The following is a 19,480-nucleotide window of genomic DNA, read 5'->3' as shown; positions in this document are numbered from 1 at the left end:
ATTGATTTTTCAAAAACCCTTTTATGAAATAGGAAATAGTTTAACAACTGTCATTTGCCTCCATCAAATTCCAAATTTGCTTCACATGCTGGACACAAACAAAGAAACAAACAAGAAAAACAAAACCAAAACCCATCTCCTAGTCATCACAGGGCTTGGCCCTCTAAAGTTTTGCAAAAACAAAAGCCTCTGAGACGATTTCAGGAGACAATTTGAATGTGAAATAAAATGGAAATGAAATATGGAATCCTAAAAACAGAGTTTTACTTATTTGTGTGTGTCTGTGTGTATTGTAAAGATTCTGGAATTTTAGAACCAGTAATGTCAGACTCATGCTCTATTCAAGTGTGCAATTGATTTAAATTGTAGAACAGTTTGAATAGAGCTGCCAAATGGCCCTTTATAGCTCAAGAGAGGTTGTAATGGATAGAAAATAGCAGACAGTAAATTTTGATATATTGTTGCCAAGAAATAAAATGACATCATGCATAGCTTAATTGAATTGAAACATTTTCACAGTCAAGTGTGGACTTTACTTTGCAAGTACAGAACCAGTTCATGAGAGTGTGTGTGTGTGTGTGTGTGTGTGTGTGTGTTGAAGTGTATTATTATTCTTGTGTTTGTATCATTGTCCTTAATTTTAAGCATGTTTTAATAAGCATGAAGAGTGTGTGAATGCAAAACGCAGGTGTCTGTGAGAAGATTAACTGTGTTGACTTGGACATAGTGCTTTGTAGTCTAATAACCACAATATGAGCTCAAGGCTGATAACCCCCAGCTTAGCACCTGAGGTCTCAGACAGGAAGCACCTTTGTCGAAATCTTTGAGCCAATTGGGTGAATTTACAACAACACAGTGAGTGCTAAGTTACAGGTTGTTATTTTCCACTTCTAAATTGTCAGGGTTCCAAAATCATTTGCATAGTCCCTGCTCCTGATATTTAGGAAAAGGTAGATTTTTTTTTAAGACATGTGATTGGCTTTTAGCCCAGGAATCATTGTGCTTCATGGTAAGGAGACTGACTGTCCTCCGAGTTCTTTCCACATCAGCCTTCCTGTCCCTTGTAGAACTTGGGCTCTACAATTGGGGATGAAGGAGGTAGACCCCTCACAGTGTTCACATTTACTTAATCAGATCACTGTTGCCTGCAGCTTGGTTCTCAGCAAATGTGCTTTAAAATGTTGAGTAACCATGGGAGACGTGCCCTAATGATGAAATTTCAAGGTGGAAGGAGAGGGAGACTGAGAAAAAAAGACTTTATGAAATACGATTTTGAACAAGTTTAAACAAGAGATCTTGCCATGTCGAATACTGCTTTTCTGAAAGGGAATTTTCCCTCTTTTGTAAAGTGGACATCATCCCTTTCAGAAACAAGGATGCTCCACCATTTTTCAAATGCCTCCCTGGCATTTAGGCTATTTAGTGTAACTATACCATTACATGCTGTATTTGAGCCAATGAAGGTGTCAGAAGAACGAAACACTGCCTTTCTTCAGTGACTCTTATCCTAATCAGCTGTCACTGCTGCTATTTTGCTTTTTTACCTGCTCACACCATGTGTATGTTGCTCTGCTTGGAAGCTCATTCCATCCTCAGGGAGAGGCTGTAAGAGGCTTAATCGCGTGTGGACAGGATGTTTATACATCTGGATCTTGGAATACAGACACCTGCAAAGGACAACCACTAAGAAAACTTGGCGGCACAACACATATTTGCTTTTCAGAAATGATAAAGAGCCACCGCCATGGCAGTTTTCCTTTGTAACTTTAGAACCAACTCCACATTTATTGGATAGCTTTGTTTTCAGCTGCATATTAGACATGAAATCCACTGGGGATTGGAGGTGGAGGATTCAGTGCACTCCAACTCCAACTTCCATGTGTGAATATAATGTTTTTAAGATACCGTTTCATGTGCTTTTATAAGACTGAATGGGATGAAAAGGTTCGGGTCTTTTCCGTGTCCTAGAACATAGTATTGTGTAGTGAATTAACAGGGGTCTCAGGAGGGCTGCTGTGAACAGCTGCTATCAGGTCCCGTCCTGGGGGCGGGGGGTGCCATTTCACAGATTTCAGTGTGACGGCTCTCCTTGCAGACACGCAGGGCCCCATCCACACAGCTACAGAGGCAGGCCCGGTCTTACCCTCCTGAGAATGACTGTTGTGTGTGGGCTGTTCCCGCATACTATGATGGTGGCCACATAGCATACATGGTACTAGAAACATTCCAAGATGGGACGTGGCCCAAGAGGTATTTATCATTTTTTGAAAATGATTTCCTGTCTAGGTCACCTGCTTAAACAAGAGTCGTTCCGTTTCTGCTGGCATTTTTATTATGTTTTCAGTGAGGACAGGTTAAGGGGGGCGGTGGGGGAGAAGTTGGGCTCTGGAGATTTTAGTGTATGCGTTCTGGGTAGGGCGTTACTGGATCTCTTACTTGAATGTCTTTAAGAAAGAAATGAAGACGTAGCTGTGATGTGCAGTGTGGGAAGAGTATAATTTCTGGCAAACAAAAACCTTTCCAAGAATGTAAGATGCACAAAGATTTGAATTTCTCATTCCTTCATAAATTTGGAATACTGGGGAGAGAGCAAGACTTTCCTGATTGGGAAAACCCCAAGGATAAAGATAAGAAGGGCACGTTTATGTGGGAGGCAGGAGGGCAGAGAGAGAGAGGAAGAGGTAACAAGACAAGCATAGAGAGGGTTTCCCAGTAAACAGGAATGTATCATTCCCAAACCTCCCCAACCCAGACGATGGTCAGTGTTTCCCCCTACCTCCTCCTCCAGTCTCATCATTGGCTATCTCCTCACCCTCTGCTCTTTCAACTTCTCCTTTTCACCTGTTCTCTCTCCATAGGATAAATATGCTCTGGCCTCTTCCATTTTAGCACAACTCTTCCTTCAGGCGTGCAGTCCTCTGTAGCTACTTCCCTGTCTCCTTCCCTGCTCTGTGAAGCCATTGATAGAATGCTCTTTCTGCCTTCACTTCCACACTTCCCATTTATTCTTTAGTTACTTTTTATTTTTGTTAAAGTAACTCACATACATAGTTAAAATATGAGCCAGTGCTAAAAGACAGTGAAAACAGCTGTTCCTCACCTCACTCCTCCCCTTTCCAAACTCAGTTCTGCTCCCTAGAGAAAGTTATTTCTCACTCTAAATTGATAAATTTTAGATATCTTTTTCTTTCCATCATTGTTTTGATGTTTGAGAATTTAGTCCTCTCACATGTCCCCTCCCTTCCCTTTTCCCCATCCTCACAATGTGATTGCATCACACATTTTTGGGTAAATCAGCAGCCAGCATTTTCATGTTTCACGTTCATATGTTTACAATGTAAATTTAAATATTCCCTGCTGGGCCAAGTAGTGTACTATGATTATGTTTCCTTCCTCCTGTTCCCCCCTCAAAAGAATAATTGCTTTTGGTTTTTTGTGTATCTGTCTGTATTTTTTCCAAACGCTTCAATAGATCTACCAAACACTTATGAGTAATTTTTCCAAACACTTAAACACATCAGTTTTATATTGTTCCCTGGAGGCCTTGCTAGTTCAGCCCTCTGCTTCCCTACTTAGTCTGGAATGCTTGTCCTCTAAGCCTGCTGCTCAGCTGTTGTCCTGTTGTCCTTCTGCTTGTGTTGAATCCTCTGTTTCCTGGATTTCTTATCTTCTACTTACCCATTTGTCTGTCTGCCTATCTCTCTATCTATCATCTATCTATCTATCATCTATCTATCTATTGTCCATCTGTCTTTTGAAACACATCCTCCAGTAGTTTCTATAGAGAAAAATCCTCCAGTAACCTTCCTGGGGCAGGCTACCTGCATTCTGGGAATAGATCAGGGAGATGAAGTGGAGAATCTCACAGTTTAGTGTGTAAATTTTTCACTCCCTTGCATTCAGTCCATTCTTGTACCTAGGTCCAGAACTTGTCAGGTCAGCTTCTTCAGAAAATAAACCTCTGATCTCTGTAAAGGTAAAAGTAGAGTGAGCTTATGCTCCTCTCCCTCTGTGACTGAGACATCCAGTCTCCTTCGGATTCCTTTCACTTCTCTGACTGCCCTGCCTCAGACTCTCATTCTGGCCCCTTATTTTATGCACACTTTTTTATAAAATTGAAGTATAGTTGATTAACAATGTTGTGTTAATTACTGCTACACAGCAAAGTGATTCAGTTACACATATATACATTCTTTTTAAAATATTCTTTTGCATTATGGTTTATCATAGGATATTGAATATAGTTCGCTGTGCTATACAGTAGAACCTTATTGTTTATTCATTCTATAAGCTTATATCTGCTAACCTCAACCTCCTACTCCATTCCTCCCCCAACCCCCTCGCCCTTGGCAACCACCAGTCTATTCTCTATGTCCTTGAGTCTGGTTTTGTTTCAGAGATAGGTTCATTTGTATCATACTTTAGATTTCACATAGGAGCAATATCACATGGTATTTGTCTTTCTCTGTCTGGCTTATTCACTTAGTGTGATCATCTCTAGGTCCACCCGTGGTGCTTGTGCGCGCATCTTAAGGGTTGTTGTTCCCTCATCTTTTCAAAAGCCGTTTGCCTACACTACATGCTCATTCTGGTTATTTTATTCACGCCCATGGCTTCAGTTATCACCCATGTGCTGATGACTGCGAAACCTCTATCTCCAGCCATGCACTCGACTTCACACCATACATCTCCAACTCAGCTCATCTCAAAGCCATTCTCAACACCCTCTCCATCCCTCTTCCAAGTCCCCTCCTTCTCCTATTATTCTCCACCTCAGCAGGGGCATCCTGAGCTACCCAGTCACTCAAGCCAGAAATCCAGAGCCATTCCAGGCCCCTCCTTCCCCCTAGCCCATTAAGGAGACTCTCAAATTCAACCCCCGTCACCTGAGGCAGTGGCATCCACATCTCCATTTCCTCTGTCACTGCCTGAGCGGAGGTTCTAAGGCCTTCTCATCTGGATGACTCTGATACTCTCCCAACTGATCGCATAATCTCTAGCCTCAACTCTTCCCGATTCGTTTTTCATTTTCTTTTCCAAAGTGCAAGTTGATCATCTCACTCCTCTATTGGAAGACCTCCCAAGATTCCTTGTTATCTGCAGCACGGAAGGCCAGCTCCCTGGTGCGGCACTTGAGGCTCTGGGATCTGCTCCCGACCTCCCCACCCTGCCTTTCCCTGGCCTGGACTCCCACCCCCAGGCCCACAGGATGCCTGGCATAGCGGCCAGATCACCTGTGCTTGACTTGTTTCTTCCCCTTGTGTTGCGCTTCCTCTGACACTTCCTTCTGGTGGTTCTGTTCTTCTCTGTTCAAAATCTCTTTTAAAAATATTGCCTCCATGAAGGAGACAGGCCATGATTTCAGAATCTAACCTGGGGTTTAATGTCATCTTGTACATTTTTACAGTAAATGCTGTAAAAAAAACTTGGCACTTACCGTAGAGAAAACCAGCAGTTGGAGGATAGTCGAAGGATCTTGGAGAAGAAAGAGGTGTTCTTGCTTCCTCCTTAGTCTGCAACACACACCTGTGAGAATGACGTGGAGGGGGCGGACACATCACGCTGGAGGACACGGAGGGAAAGAGCGTGTAGAATTAGGGGAAATCCAGGTGCTGCCATTCTGGATGGTGCAAGTTACTTCTGTTTCCCTCCAAAGGTACCGTGGCAGGTAATGGATGCAAAATAGCCAGGAGTCCTGGACTGGGGAGTTCTCGCCTCTGAAGCTATCATGTGTGTGGAGAACTAAGGGAGCCTGAGAGCTTTCTGTGAAGGATAAACATGCTTGAATGAATTACAAATGGCTCACCTTCTCTGACTCCCCCAGAGGAGCCTGAAAGCACTTCAGGAAAGAAAAGGTTTCAGGGGATTTGTCATGCTCTTCAGTTTCATGAAGAACCTCTAAAATAGATCAGAGAGGCTTCTGTTTTAAAAGCTCAAACAACACCACCCATAGCAGGATTTAGATTGAGGACAAAAGTTAAGGTAAACGTGGAGAGAAGGTGGATTGCTGAACAATGGATTAGATGCCTGACATAGGACTGGCCAGGAGATCAGAAGAAGGCTGTGTAACCTTTGGCAAACCCCCTTACCTGGGCTTGTGGCTTAACATTTAGCTATAGTCTTTTATGTTTCTGGCATTCCTCCTTAGAGTGAAAATATGAGACACTTCACTCTTGCTCAGGAAGCAACTTAAAAGAGTCTGCCATAATGCTTTTCCTAAGAACTAATAATGAATTGCTTACCTGGTAAAAATAGTTTTGGCCTCTCTACTTGTGCTAATATTATGTATGTGTGATGGACAGAATTGCAAAGCCAAGGGCTGTTTAGAAATGAACTAGACTTTAGAGGTCAAGAAGATAATTATCCCCATTATTAAAGATGAAAACAAAAACAAAACAAGAAAACTCCCAAGGCTTAGAGTGTCTAATTATCTTATTAATGATGAAGCCAAGCCTTCAGTTTCTCCCAGTACCTGGTTTTCATGGTTTCGTATGATGAAAACTACTTCAAGTGAGCAAAGCGTATATTCATACATAGACTAAAATACCCACTCAATGGGCCAAAATAACATTGCCTAAGGATTTGAGATATTGAGCTATCTACACAGAAACTCTGTGTGTCAAAGTTCTTGTAACAGCACTTTGATGAATATTGTTCTTATCTTCTTTGTCCTTTTTTGCATAATGCCCTTCTCAATTTTCACACGTAATGTTATATTCCATGCTATCCCGTGACCAGCCACAGACTCAGATCAACCTAAGCTGATCTCAGTATCCAGCATCTAACACCTGTGTTGAGAATGTAGAACCTGAGCATGCTTGGCTCAGGTACTTAGCTATTTTATTTATAATTAATGTTATCTATGGGATAACTAGTTCCAATCTGCTTGTATCTGGGGAACAGTAATCTGTGTAAGAGATAATGATTAGCTTGCCTGGAAAAGAAGCTGCCAGTCACAACTGTGATGATTGGTAACTTCTGCAACCTGGGGCGGGGGGTGGTTAAGAGGAAAATGTGGTCTGATGATGGAGTGGAAAATGTTTTGGAAAGGAAGCAAATAAACTCTTAGGTGGTTGAGAAACCTCAAGAGAGTGTGTATCATCTGATTCCAAAGTTTCCTGAAGCAAATGACAGAACTGATTAGCGGAAGTATTTTTAATTAGCTGAGCTGAATCCAAAAGAAGGAATACAAGTCCAAATCAACAGAGGAAGTTTATTGGACTTCCTATTTAAAACAGATGTTTTATCAGAACTCTGATTAATGTCTGAATATGATAATAACAGGACTGAATACTGAAGCAGTTTATTAAAATGAACCTTAAAGGTAAACAACATCTAGGCACTCCTACTTCTGAAAGGTGTAGAGAATGTGGACGTTTTTGCGGAAGGATAAATCCCCCTGCAAGGCAGCAAGTTCAAAGCTGGGACTTGGTAGCTGGCGGAGGAAGAACAGCACAGCCCTGAGCCAGTGCCTTGCTCTCCAGGCAGAGCTCCTGGGAGTAGGAGCTGTGGAACAGGGGAACAGGCTATACACTAGCCAAATTGATGCAGAATCCAACAGAAAATGTTTTCTGTGCCTTGGTGTGCAGTTTCCTTTGGAGGAAGCAGCCCTCCTTTGCAAAGTCCTGCTATAAATTGGACTTGTGATCTGCTTTGTCTTTGGTGTGTGAATTTGGAGGCTATCAAAGTGATGTGGTCTCATTCACTAGAGTTGATTTTTAAAATTCAGAGAGCAAGTGTTCCCCTGAGAGTTTGGCAGAGCACAAACTTAGGCCTTGCTCAGGAGGAAGGCACTGACTTTGCAGGGAATACATCTTTCTTACTCCACAGCCAAGAGGTTCTCCTGGGAAGAATCAGAATTCCAATTTGCTGCCAGGTTGCCCCTCTATAGCACTCAAGAGACATTCTCCCTCAAATTTCTCCCCAAATCCTGTCTTATGTATACAACTTTGGATCTCAAGTCATCTGGCTGGCCAATAGTTTTGGGCATACCACCCAAGGAGGATAAGTCATCCTTGTAAGGTCAGAAGCCAAGTGTGATTAAGAATTGATAATACGTTAAACTTCCTTTCCATGGAAGTTATCTAATAGCTAGTGTAATAAAAGAATGAATTCATAAGCCCCATCATTTCACAGTAATATTATGAAATCAATGTATTTAATATGTTACCTGAAGTTTCTCAAGAAAAAAAACCTCATGATAATACCTGAGAGAAACATATAGAGGAAACAGTGCTTTGGTCAACCATTAATATAAAAATATATGTAAAAATCCAATGTCCCCATGTGTATATGCTGATTAAGATTTAGAGGTTTTTTTTCTTCTTCTTCCAATTAGAAAAATGGAAATTGTTACTAAATACCTACAATCAGAGGGCCCCATATTTAAGTGCTTCACTATTTTGAGTTTGCTGATAAAGATGGTGATTAACTGTGGCTTTTGGTCTCAATCTGCCTCGTATATTCTAGAGATTACCAATGTCAGAAAAGTGGCATCTATAAAAAGAGTAAAATGATTACAGAATTGCATTTGATTGCACTTAGGTCACCTTAGAGGCCCCCAGTGACTTATATTTGGGGCTTATTCTGAGATTAAATGAAGAGAGTAGTAGATGGAAAAAGATTTGCTCACTGACTTTATAACTTCAATAAAATCTATAACATTATTTTATTGTACTAAATCATAAAAACACAAAACAGAACAGGAGGACACTTGGGAATGCTGCCTTTAAAAGAAACATACACAAATAATGGCATTAATCCCTGAAGCATTTTTATTTTATTATTATTTTTTTGCTGGCAACCATGGACTCCTTATGCATCAAATAGTTTACTGTGTAATAAGTCACCTCAAAATTTAATGCCTTAAAACAACCTTTTTTATTTCTCACAAGTTTGTGTATTGACTGGGTGATTCTTATCTGAGTCAGTTTACAGATTTGGGGAAAACAGATAACAAGCAAACATAGATTTAATAAATATGCTTAATAAGTTTCAAATGATAGAGCCACTATCATATAGATCTTATCTCACTAAATTTAGAAACAAGATAGAATATGTCTCTATGTATATAAAATAAAACAACTTGGGCTTAATTGTATTACTTTAAGTAAATTTTATGTACATAAATATTAAACCCCATCTTTTACTATTGAAGTTGAATTAAATAAAATAAACTGTCTTATTTGGCATTGTCAAGTATTTTTGAGATAGTGTTTTTAGTAACATAATCTGATTAATAGCATTAATATATATACCACACGTGAATTACCAGTTTGCTACCTTAAAAATGATAATAAAATGTAATGGTCCAACCAAGAGATTGTTTCTACGTATGGACTCTCGCCATATGTGTTCCCACCAAATACTAATTCTGAAAAGTTTTTATTATTATTTTTATTGGACTATCTTTGATTTACAATGTTGTGTTACTTTCTGCTGAACAGCAAAGTGAATCAGTTATACTTATACATATATCCACTCTTTTTTAGATTCTTTTCCCATATAGGCCATTACAGAGTATTGAGTAGAGTTCCCTGTGCTGTACAGTAGATCCTTATTAGTCATCTATTTTATATATAGTAGTGTGTATGTGTCAATCCCCCAATTTATCCCTCCCTCCCCTCTTCCCCCCTGGTAACTGCAAATTTGTTTTCTACATCTGTGACTATTTCTGTTTTGTAAATAAGTTCATTTGACCTTTTTTTTTAGATTCCACATATAAGTGATATCATACGATATTTACCTTTCTCTGTCTGACTTCACTCAGTATGACAATCTCTAGGTCCGTCCATGTTGCTGCAAATGGCACAATTTCATTCCTTTGTATGACTAATAGTCCATTGTATATATGAGCCACATCTTCTCTATCCATTCCTCTGATGATGGACATTTAGGTTGCTTCCATGTTCTGGCTGTGGAAAATAACACTGCAATGAACACTGGGGTGCATGTACTTGAAAAAGCCATTATTATTATGGAGACTACAAAATATTAGGATTAGGAGAAGGCAACTCTAGGAATTTAGAGGTTTTCACACTCAAGGGGAGAGAAGAAGGTAGTGTAGTAAAACAAAATATTAGCCCTGCCAAGGACTTGAGAGATGATTTCTGTTACCCTCTTTTAATAGTGAGGAAACAAAGGCACACGCATTCTGAATTACATCTACAATAAGAACAATTCTAGATTTCACTCTTTTAAATGTATGTTTCCTATGCTCTCTTAAGGGAGGAAAATGAGAAAGATACTTTAATTCTATTAGGGAGGTCTGAGACCTATGTCTTTTCTCTCTTTTAAACCTAGTTTACAAATTTTAAAAAAGAAAAAGTGTTAAGTGGTAAATAATATTTTAATATGAGACCCTAATTTTTAACCGCATAATATTTTATTAAGTAGTTTTAGTTTTTACCTGGAGATTTTTATATAATTTTAGGCATTGAAAAAATTTGAGGCTAGAACAATTTTCCAAAGATAAAATGAGATAATGATTTTTATGGGTTTCTGGTACAGTGAAAAAATCAAATATATGTCTTAAAAGCTTTACAAAACCTTCATAGTTAGTTATTATTAAGTATATAAAACATTTATGTATTTCATTTTATTTTGCTGTTTTATCCCAAGTTCAATTCAGAAAGGTCAAGGGAAGGAATGGAAATATCTCCACCTAGTGGTCAGTGTGAAGTAAACCTCTAGGTCTGTGCCATAATGCTATTTAATTAATGTTTATTTAGATATTAATTATCCATGTTAAAAAATGTAAATGGTAAGAATTTGAGACTGACATGAAAATAATAGGTGGAAATTTCCTCACTCTATTGATGAACACTGACATTAGTTGATGGGGTGGTAATACATTTTTTAGGCAGAGAAACCATTTGAGGCTTAGTTGTTTCTTTCCTCTGCTCTTTATAATCTCAGCAAAGGCAGGGCCCTCATTCATTTTGCTCTCCAATGTAGTTCCATGCCCAGCACAGTGATGGGCGTGTAGTAGGGCCTCAGTGACATAATGAAGTAAAAGGTGATACACGTTCACAAAGGCACAAAGGTTAAGATAAAAGTGAAATCGATCAAATAAATGTAAATATTACACACTTGTGGCTGGTACTGTTCTAATTACTATTTCTCAATCTATTTTTATTTACCTTTATAAAAATGAATTCAGATTTAAGAGCATATTCAGAATTACGTAAAAAAGAAGCAGAGACAAAAATGAGTCATCTGTATTTAGAGACGTCTTGGGAATAATGAATATTTCCTTATTAAAACTCAAATCCACACACATAACAAAAAGTATGTGAATATCATTCAGAACAGAAATTCTAGGAAATAATCTGGTTTTCATATGGGGCTTGTATATAGTAATGACTGTCTTTGGGTTCAGTGCTTTCCTTGGGTAAAATGGCTTGAATATTGTTAGAATATTAGACATAGTTTCTAAAAGGCTTTAAGAATTTGGAGGTAAAGCTCCTATGTCAATATAAATAAGTTACCCAAGAATAGAAAAGATCTGCGGGAGAAGCTATTGGGCTCATGAACCTGTTTTTGTTTTGTCGTTTAACACCTATGGTCTTTTAGTGAAATGATTTGGTATTGACCCTCACATAAACTACTGATTTGAGTTTTGGTTTAACTGAAAATGCCGTATCTTTTTTCTTTTTATAGAAAGCATCATCCTCCACCAGTTACGTATGAACTCCAGATGAAATGGTAAACCAAGCACCTACTGGGTGTGTGTACTTCCTCTGAATCCCTGTTGAATGGATAGTATTTCTCCAGCCCTGCACCATCACTAAGGTCCTCCATGCTACTGATCACTACTGGAAATAATTTTCTACTTCCAGTGAATTATTTTGAGGATATAAATGTAAAAACTGAAAATGGTGTTGCTGATAATATAAAAATACATAGCAAGAGCAATTCAATCTCTGTGTCAAAATAAATTTCTCTTCCTTTTGCAAAGCTTTCAGGTCCATGGGCACATGCTATGTAATTTATTTTTATAATACACTTTGTAATGTGATTTTTTTCCTAAAGTGTTTCCTTTTTCATAGTCTATGGCACATATATCTGTAGAATACACTGTCAGTTCTTCAAAGTATTGGTATTGGTGCATTCAAAATGGTTACCTATATTTATTTTCTTTTATCAATTCGTTGTTTCTGAAAAAAAGAAAAAGAAAGGACAACACTCTATATATTTCCTGGGGGTAAATTCAAGATGTAAAACCAAAGCAGGAGATTCTGGAAGAGGTGGTGTTATTGTTTGTACAATGTTGAGTTTCTGAAATACGGTTCAACACTAACAAAAAATGCTCTGATTTAAGAGTTTAATTTTAAATACTTAAGCCAGTTTCTAAAGTTGCTCTTTCTAGTATTCTGTGCCAAAATCCCTGGATGAATTGGTTTTCATATGGAACAAATTAACAGAAGGAGCTGTATGAATTTAACCAGTAAGCCTTATAGGAACAGCTTCTACTGACAGTTCAACTATATTTCTGTTTGCATTATTTGCTTGTATGTACAGGACATATAATAAGGACTATGATATCAAGATATTTCTCACAATCTACCGGAATGAAAGCCTGAAAATAAAAACTGACCTAGGTACTACCAATGTCTTTTTTAAAAATGGTAAGAGAAATCCCAAGATAGGTAACTTTTTTTCTTGATAGCTAGAATTTGGACAGGTTTTCATAACCACATATAGGTTAGAGAATATATTCTTTAAAGATTCAAAGTACAACATGCGTTACTCAAATCTCAGTGTCAGACCTGCTGTTGTATTTAGGTTTATGTGAAAACATGCATCAGAAATCTACTTGAAACTCTAATAGTATAGGTTTTTAAAAAGACTTTGTTAATATGGACATGTTTTCAATAAGGTCTTTAAAAAGATAATTTTAAAGATGAATGAAGAGTTGACACATCAGTCTCTACATGCAGAAATCATGTGTCATGTCACTTTACTGAGATTAAAGAAAGAATGCTTCCGAGTGTCACAAAGATAACTAGAAAGCACACAAGTAATACTATTGGCCCATTTCTCCAGTCCACAGCTTTATCCAGGTTCCTAAGGCCATAGAGGGATTCCACACTGAATCTCTGGAACAGAAACATTAGGTTTTAAGGTATACCATGTGGAATTAGCAAATCATATTCAGTAGGTACTATAAATTAAAGAACTATATCTTATGTAAAATGTTTTGATTTTTTGTAAGTAAAAGAAATGCTACAGTAGGTTTGTCCTAGCATGAATAATTGTGAATGCATCACAGACCTGCAAGGCTTTCATTACTGATTAAGAAAACTAGAGTGTGTATGTGTGAAGATTTTAAAAATTGTTGTTATGGGTTTTGATTTCTGAAAATGTATCTGAACTGTAAAGGCAATTTCAATGAGAAAAGGGTTTTATTTAGTATTGTTCTATTGTTTTGACTCACAGTTAAGTTCCCTATTTGCCAATGTTTATACTTCTGATGGCAAAAAAATTCTGATATATCACAAACTAGCGTTTGAAGCAAATAACTTTCTAAACATGTGGGAATTTTATTACACTAAGAGTGAACAGGCTAGAGGATAAAACTTTAAATACTTCTTGGCTGTAATTTAAAATACTACAAATAATTGACATATATTTGGATCTAAAGTTTTTATTTCTCCTGCATTTTTAATGAAATTTGGTATTTGCAGTGCAGAGTGAGGACGATGGTTTGATCAAAGGGATTCAGATGGATACAGGGCTTTTTTCTGCCCCTGCTATGATTAAGTCTTCTCTTTAACCTCTGATGGAATCTGAGTGACAAATGAGTAAAATTAATCTAAATTAATAAGAAAATTGTCTTGAAACAAAATAATAGAATATTTAAAATTAACAGAAAATAGAAACACCAAATATTCACATCCCTATCTAATGAATAAACAAGATCATAAATAGTCATATTCCAATATCAACTTCCAATTGAAAAAATTGCCCCCATGTGTAATCCTGGCACCATCCCAGACACACAATTTCTATAAGTAAATCTCCAATCATCAATATGAATGAGAATCAGTTTTGAATGGAATAATTACGTTTTCTGAAATATAGTCATAATCCATGTTTCCAGGTTAAGGCACAAAATTGAACTAATCCAGTATGTTACCCTTTTCTTTTTGATAGAAGAGTGTTTTTTGAGGGTATCTTCTACAAAGATTTTTTTCAAGTATTACAAAATATTAGGGTTTGATGAAATTAGCAGTAAATAGTCCAGATATTAGATGCCTGGAATGGTCACAGAATGTGAAGGATTAATGGTATCTTAGGACAACCATTGGAAAGAAAAATCATGGCGTGGAATATCGAGCTTAAACATTAACAGAGGCACCAACACTATCGAAATAGTTCACAGCTTCTAAAAACCAGTGACGAAGGAAGAGTAAATGGTGTATTTACTCTTAATTACAGGTTATGTAATTAATATGTTTGTGCCTTTTCTCTTTACGTTGTGACTGAATTTTCCTGGAAATAAATTAAAAACATAGCAAAATTAGGGTGTGTTCATGAATTTGACGAGCAACAATTCTGAAAACAACAAAAATTGCAAGATTGACGTTTAAAAAAAACACATCTAGACTCCAGGGCTATGCCTCTGCTAAAAGTACTAATTAGAAGGCAAAAAGGAGAAACAATAAAAATTGTAACAAATTCATAAAAATTGGGAGAGTTTCATGGAATTGATTTTAGTGACCACAAAATTTTATTTTCTTAAATTTTCAGCATTTACTCCATAACTAGATGATGAAAATTGTGCTTGTTACTTAGGGAAAATGCTGTAGATTCATAAATTTAGATGTGTTTATAGGTGCCATGACATGATTCATTTATTTTATGGTGTTGTTTTCTTTTTGTTTGTTTATGTTATTCAGGTAATTTTACCTCACCATTCACAGATTTTGTTATTTTAACAATTCAGATATGTATTTATTTAGATTTTGCTTTAAAAACATCAGATGTTAGCTTTTCCAATATGAGACTCACAATGTGATCAGATATTCTTAGAAGTCTTGAAGGTTTAATAGATTTTTCAAAAGCAAAGGATTGCATTGAAAAATTTTGGAGCTACATTCTATTTTCATAGCATTCTCAATCTTGTCTCCTTTAAGTTTTATTAAATCCATGAGAAGTTTATTATTTTTCACTGCAGCTGAGTGAATTTGTGGATATGTACTTGTCTTTTCTATGAATGTAATATCCTACTTTCAGTTCTTCACAGGCTATTGAAACTATTTAACCAATTAAGACATTCTCTGTATTATTTCCAAAGCCATCTATGTTTATCAAAATCTCACCAGTGAGAAAAATAACAATTGTGATATGAAAGCATTGTGCAATATTATTTTTTGAGTTGGAACATAATATTCATCAAATTAAAACCATTTAAAATGAGTATTCAACCTCCTTATTACTTAAAATTGTTTGCTTTAAAAGTTTTCTCTTCTGTATTATGTATTTTCTTTAAAACATGATGTTTTTCACTGTGAATAAGTAGAAACGGTATAGCAGATCGGCCAAAATGAGAGACACTTTTCCTCGGAGGTACACTGTAGTTTGATTCCTTAGTGAGATGAATACTGCAAGACAGCAAGAGATGGAACTGGTTACATGGTTTTCCTTACCCATTTAGCCTCCCCAAATGCTTTGTCCATCAGCATTCAGGTATTTCCCACTGCCTTCTGTGGTTAATCTAACTCAGTAGAGCAAACGCTCCTGAGGTTTTGCCCGCAGCCCGCAGCCAGTCTCTACAAGGGCAGCTGGGTGATGGGTTCAGCAAAGTGGGGTGGGGTGATGGTGGGGTTGTGCTCTGATCTCTTTTATTTGTCAGCCTTGTCCTAGAAATGGTGGTCCATTGCCATAGCCAATCTGATATTATCTTTGCTTTATTTGGGACAAAGGAATAGTTTTCTCCTATTTCTTATGTAAAGATACGCATATCCAAAAAGCAGTCAAGGCTGATGTCTACACAAAGATGCCTTCCACAGGAAAGCTGCAGATGTGAGGGGTCTTGCCCATAAGGGCAGCTCTTTGGCGTCTCTTCTTGGAGGTGTGGAGCCCTTCGGAGTACATGGTTTAAGAGCACTGACCAAAAGATTGTTTATTTCATAACTTCTTGGGAGAAGGGGTCTCAGGCTTTCCAACACATACGCTCAAACGGATTATTGCCTTTGAGTCCCGGGCTAGAGTCACTTTTAATGAGAACAGGATTTTCCGCTGGGTAGAGAAACCAGAGCAACTTCTCTGGACTCCATGGTTGTTGGCAATAGAGCATACTGCACCAAACTCTTTTCTTTTTTTGAATGTCATTAAAGTCTACTTTTGTAATTTGTATTCAATGAATCCCAAGGAACCTATGAAAGATGCCAAACACTGAGATCTGTCTTCAATTGGGGCAACACTAGTGACTGCATGGATCCTGGAACAGCAAACTGAGCCACATATAATGGTCAGAACCCAGTTCCCTGCAGTTCCCAACACTTTTTTTTTAACATAGTCCACTCTCCCTTAGTTTTCCCTGGCCTTATTTCCAGCATCTCGCTTAGAGATAAGCATCTATAAGGACAAAATCTCTTTTTTTCTTTCTCTTCAGGAGTCCATTTGTTCCATTCTGCCTTATGTTGACTGGCATTGGTGTACAGCGCTGTCTCCCTAGTTTGACTGTAAGCGTCCCAAAGGCAGGACTTGCATATTCCTCATAGTGAATACAAGATACTGAATAAATGTTTGTAGAAGGCAATGTAATTCCTTCTTCCAACTGCCCTGTCTCCTAATCTTCACAGAAGTTTTCCATGACCATAAGCACATTCTCAGTTTTGGTCTTTCTGACTGTCACTCCCATTTCTTTCTCCTCCAGGAGAACAAGGTATATGCAAAGTGGCAGGATGTTTTTAGGCACTTAGTTATTGTCTCCTAATCCCAAAAGGTTACTCCTTCAGCAGCATATACTGTGCCAGATCTTCCTCACCAAATCGACCTGCCTGGTGATTCTTGCCTTGCAGAAGCCTCTGTACTCATTGAAGGTTTCAGAGGCAGCGTATCTGGATTAAACAAGAAAAGACTCTCAGTAATCACTGATTCTAAGGGAAGATATGCTCTCTGCAAGGACAAAGGACTCTCATCTTATCAGATCACCAGATGGTCTGTGCTACCTAACAAGAGAGATGTGTTCAGTCATTTTTGATTCACAAGGAGGCTAAGCACCAGTTCCCACATAGAGTATTGGTGCAAGTAGGCAGTGGGACAAATGGACTATATAAGCTAACAAACTGAGCACCTCCCAGAAGTGGAAGGTACCAGAGATCTCTGTTTCTAGGGCAATGGCAACCTGCTAAGATCTCTTTTTTTTAAAGGCTATTTATTTATTTATTTTTAATTTAATTTTATTATTTGGCTGCTTTGGGTCTTGTAGCACATGGGTTCTTCATTGTGGTGAGTGGACTTCTCTAGTTGCGGTGTATGGGCTTCTCTAGTTGTGGTGTGTGGGCTCCAGAGTGTGCAGGCTCAGTAGTTGCAGCACGTGGGCTTAATTGCCACGTGGCCTGTGGGATCTTAGTTCCCTGACCAGGGGTTGAACTTGTATCCCCTACATTGGAAGGTGGATTCTTAACCAGTGGACCACCCGGAAAGTCCCGCAACCTGCTAAGATCTTCCTTGAGAAAAAGAACATATCAGCATGATATACAGTTTTGCAAATCTTTCATAAGTAGTGTAGTATAAAGTTCAACTTTCTCTACATCCCTTTATTTTTGATTCTGTTATCTCCCAGGGGAGAACCACAATATCACTCCGACCTTAGGACCCATTTCCTCACAGTTTAATTTTTGACATCATAAAGAGGAAAAGGTATGGTACCTCCACAGACCTCCTCTAAGCCCCTGTGCACACATTTTATATGGCACTGACATCACTATATTTCAATTGTTTGTTGGCAAATTGTCTTTCTCACTAAAATGTAAGTTCATTGAGAGTAGATCAGGTTAATTCAACAAGATTTATTGAATATCTTTTATATCCTAGGCACCTTGACAGATATTGAAGATATAGAAATAAAAACATCTCTGACCTTGAGAAGCTTATATCTAGTAGGAAAGACAGATGTAAACAGATATTTTTCAATACAATGGTAAGTGCAAGGATAGAGGTATGTATAAGTTGCCTTGTGCTTAGAGCGCAGTTCTTGGCTCAGTCTGAGGGGACAAAGATTTCTCAAACTGGCTACTGATCTGAATCTTGAAGTCTAAGTAGAAATTAGCTAGCAAGGCAGTTTCAGTGCAGGAGGGGTCTGAATTCTGGGAGCAGTGGGTTGCTGAGTGTCTGGGTTTAGGAATCGAAGACAGTGAGTGTAAATTATTTTTCCCAGAAGATTAGTGACAATAAAAATGATGTTGCAGGACAGTGTGTTGAACTCCTATCTTGTTCCTTACAGTGAGTGTGTTTGTTAGAAATCCTAGGAGGTCTTGATGTTTGTTGTCATAAATATTTAGTTCCAGTGATTAAAATGGAACTAAGGCTCAATAAAAATTGGCTTTCACATTTAAGTTCATCTTGTGAAGTCATCCTTCACGTATATGTTAAAGAAATAAGTAACTTCATAGGTGGTAGTCACCCAAGTGCTTCAAAATACAAATAATGATGAAATGCCTGCAACATCCATTCTCTCCAGACTTCCAACAATTTAGTACTTGCAGTAATGGCTCCTTTAAATAACTTTAAATGTAAGTTAAAGCCTAAAAATAGTCCAAACATCTGATTTAGAAGGGATTAATATTTTTAAGATTCTACTTTCCTATATCTCTTGAATGAATCTCATGGAGTAAGAGATTTCCTCCATGGCCCTTCCCCCTTTAAAAATAATTTCCCTGTTGCAGGTGTCAGTTGGCTGTCAAACAAGAAATTGCAATATTGTATTTGAAAGGAAGACCTTAACTACAATTAATGCTACTTATAATAGATAATTGATGGAAAACTATATGCTATGGGATGTAATTGACTGAGGTTCTATACAGTGGAATTTATGAAATCTGAGGTCTCATTAGAACTATATTCATTCATTTAAAGAAAGTGTGGAATTATGAGAAATGAAACCTTATTTCCTTCCCCAAACAAAGTTCTCAGACTCTCTACTAAGGAATTCTGGTGTCATTGTCTTTCCTCTAATGAGATTAACCATTAAAATATCTTGTTTGACTTGTATTTCTAATTACTGACTGTGATTATCGGTGAAACTGCAAAATCTTTATCACAACACTAATGACCTCAGGCTAATCAGACTATCTCTCAGTGTGAAAACAAAAGGATTTTCTTAAATGCCTAACTGAAAATGTTTAAGTACACTATATAAAAATCAGGAAAAGGTCAACTTTAAAATCAGTTTCAATCAATCTGATGCAATAAATATAAGAAATCAAATTCATTATATAGTAGATGAAAAACAAATCAATAGTCAATC

At 37.6% G+C, this 19,480-nt stretch overlaps 1 protein-coding gene across 1 annotated transcript in view; it reads left to right on the top strand.

The window, feature by feature from the left end:
* Window positions 1–15,387, top strand: part of FILIP1 (filamin A interacting protein 1) — a 200,506-nt gene extending 185,119 nt beyond the window's left edge. The window contains exon 7 of the mRNA XM_057739733.1: window positions 11,662–15,387. Within this exon, the coding sequence (XP_057595716.1) occupies window positions 11,662–11,702 (41 nt within the window). The 3' untranslated portion in view covers window positions 11,703–15,387. The remainder of the gene's footprint in view (window positions 1–11,661) is intronic.
* Window positions 15,388–19,480: the final 4,093 nt, after the last annotated feature.

This window comes from Hippopotamus amphibius, chromosome 6 (genome assembly GCF_030028045.1).
Source record: "Hippopotamus amphibius kiboko isolate mHipAmp2 chromosome 6, mHipAmp2.hap2, whole genome shotgun sequence".
Lineage (NCBI taxonomy): Eukaryota > Metazoa > Chordata > Mammalia > Artiodactyla > Hippopotamidae > Hippopotamus > Hippopotamus amphibius.
The sequence above is the reverse complement of the archived record's forward strand: the minus strand, read 5'-3'. Positions and strand labels throughout refer to the sequence as shown.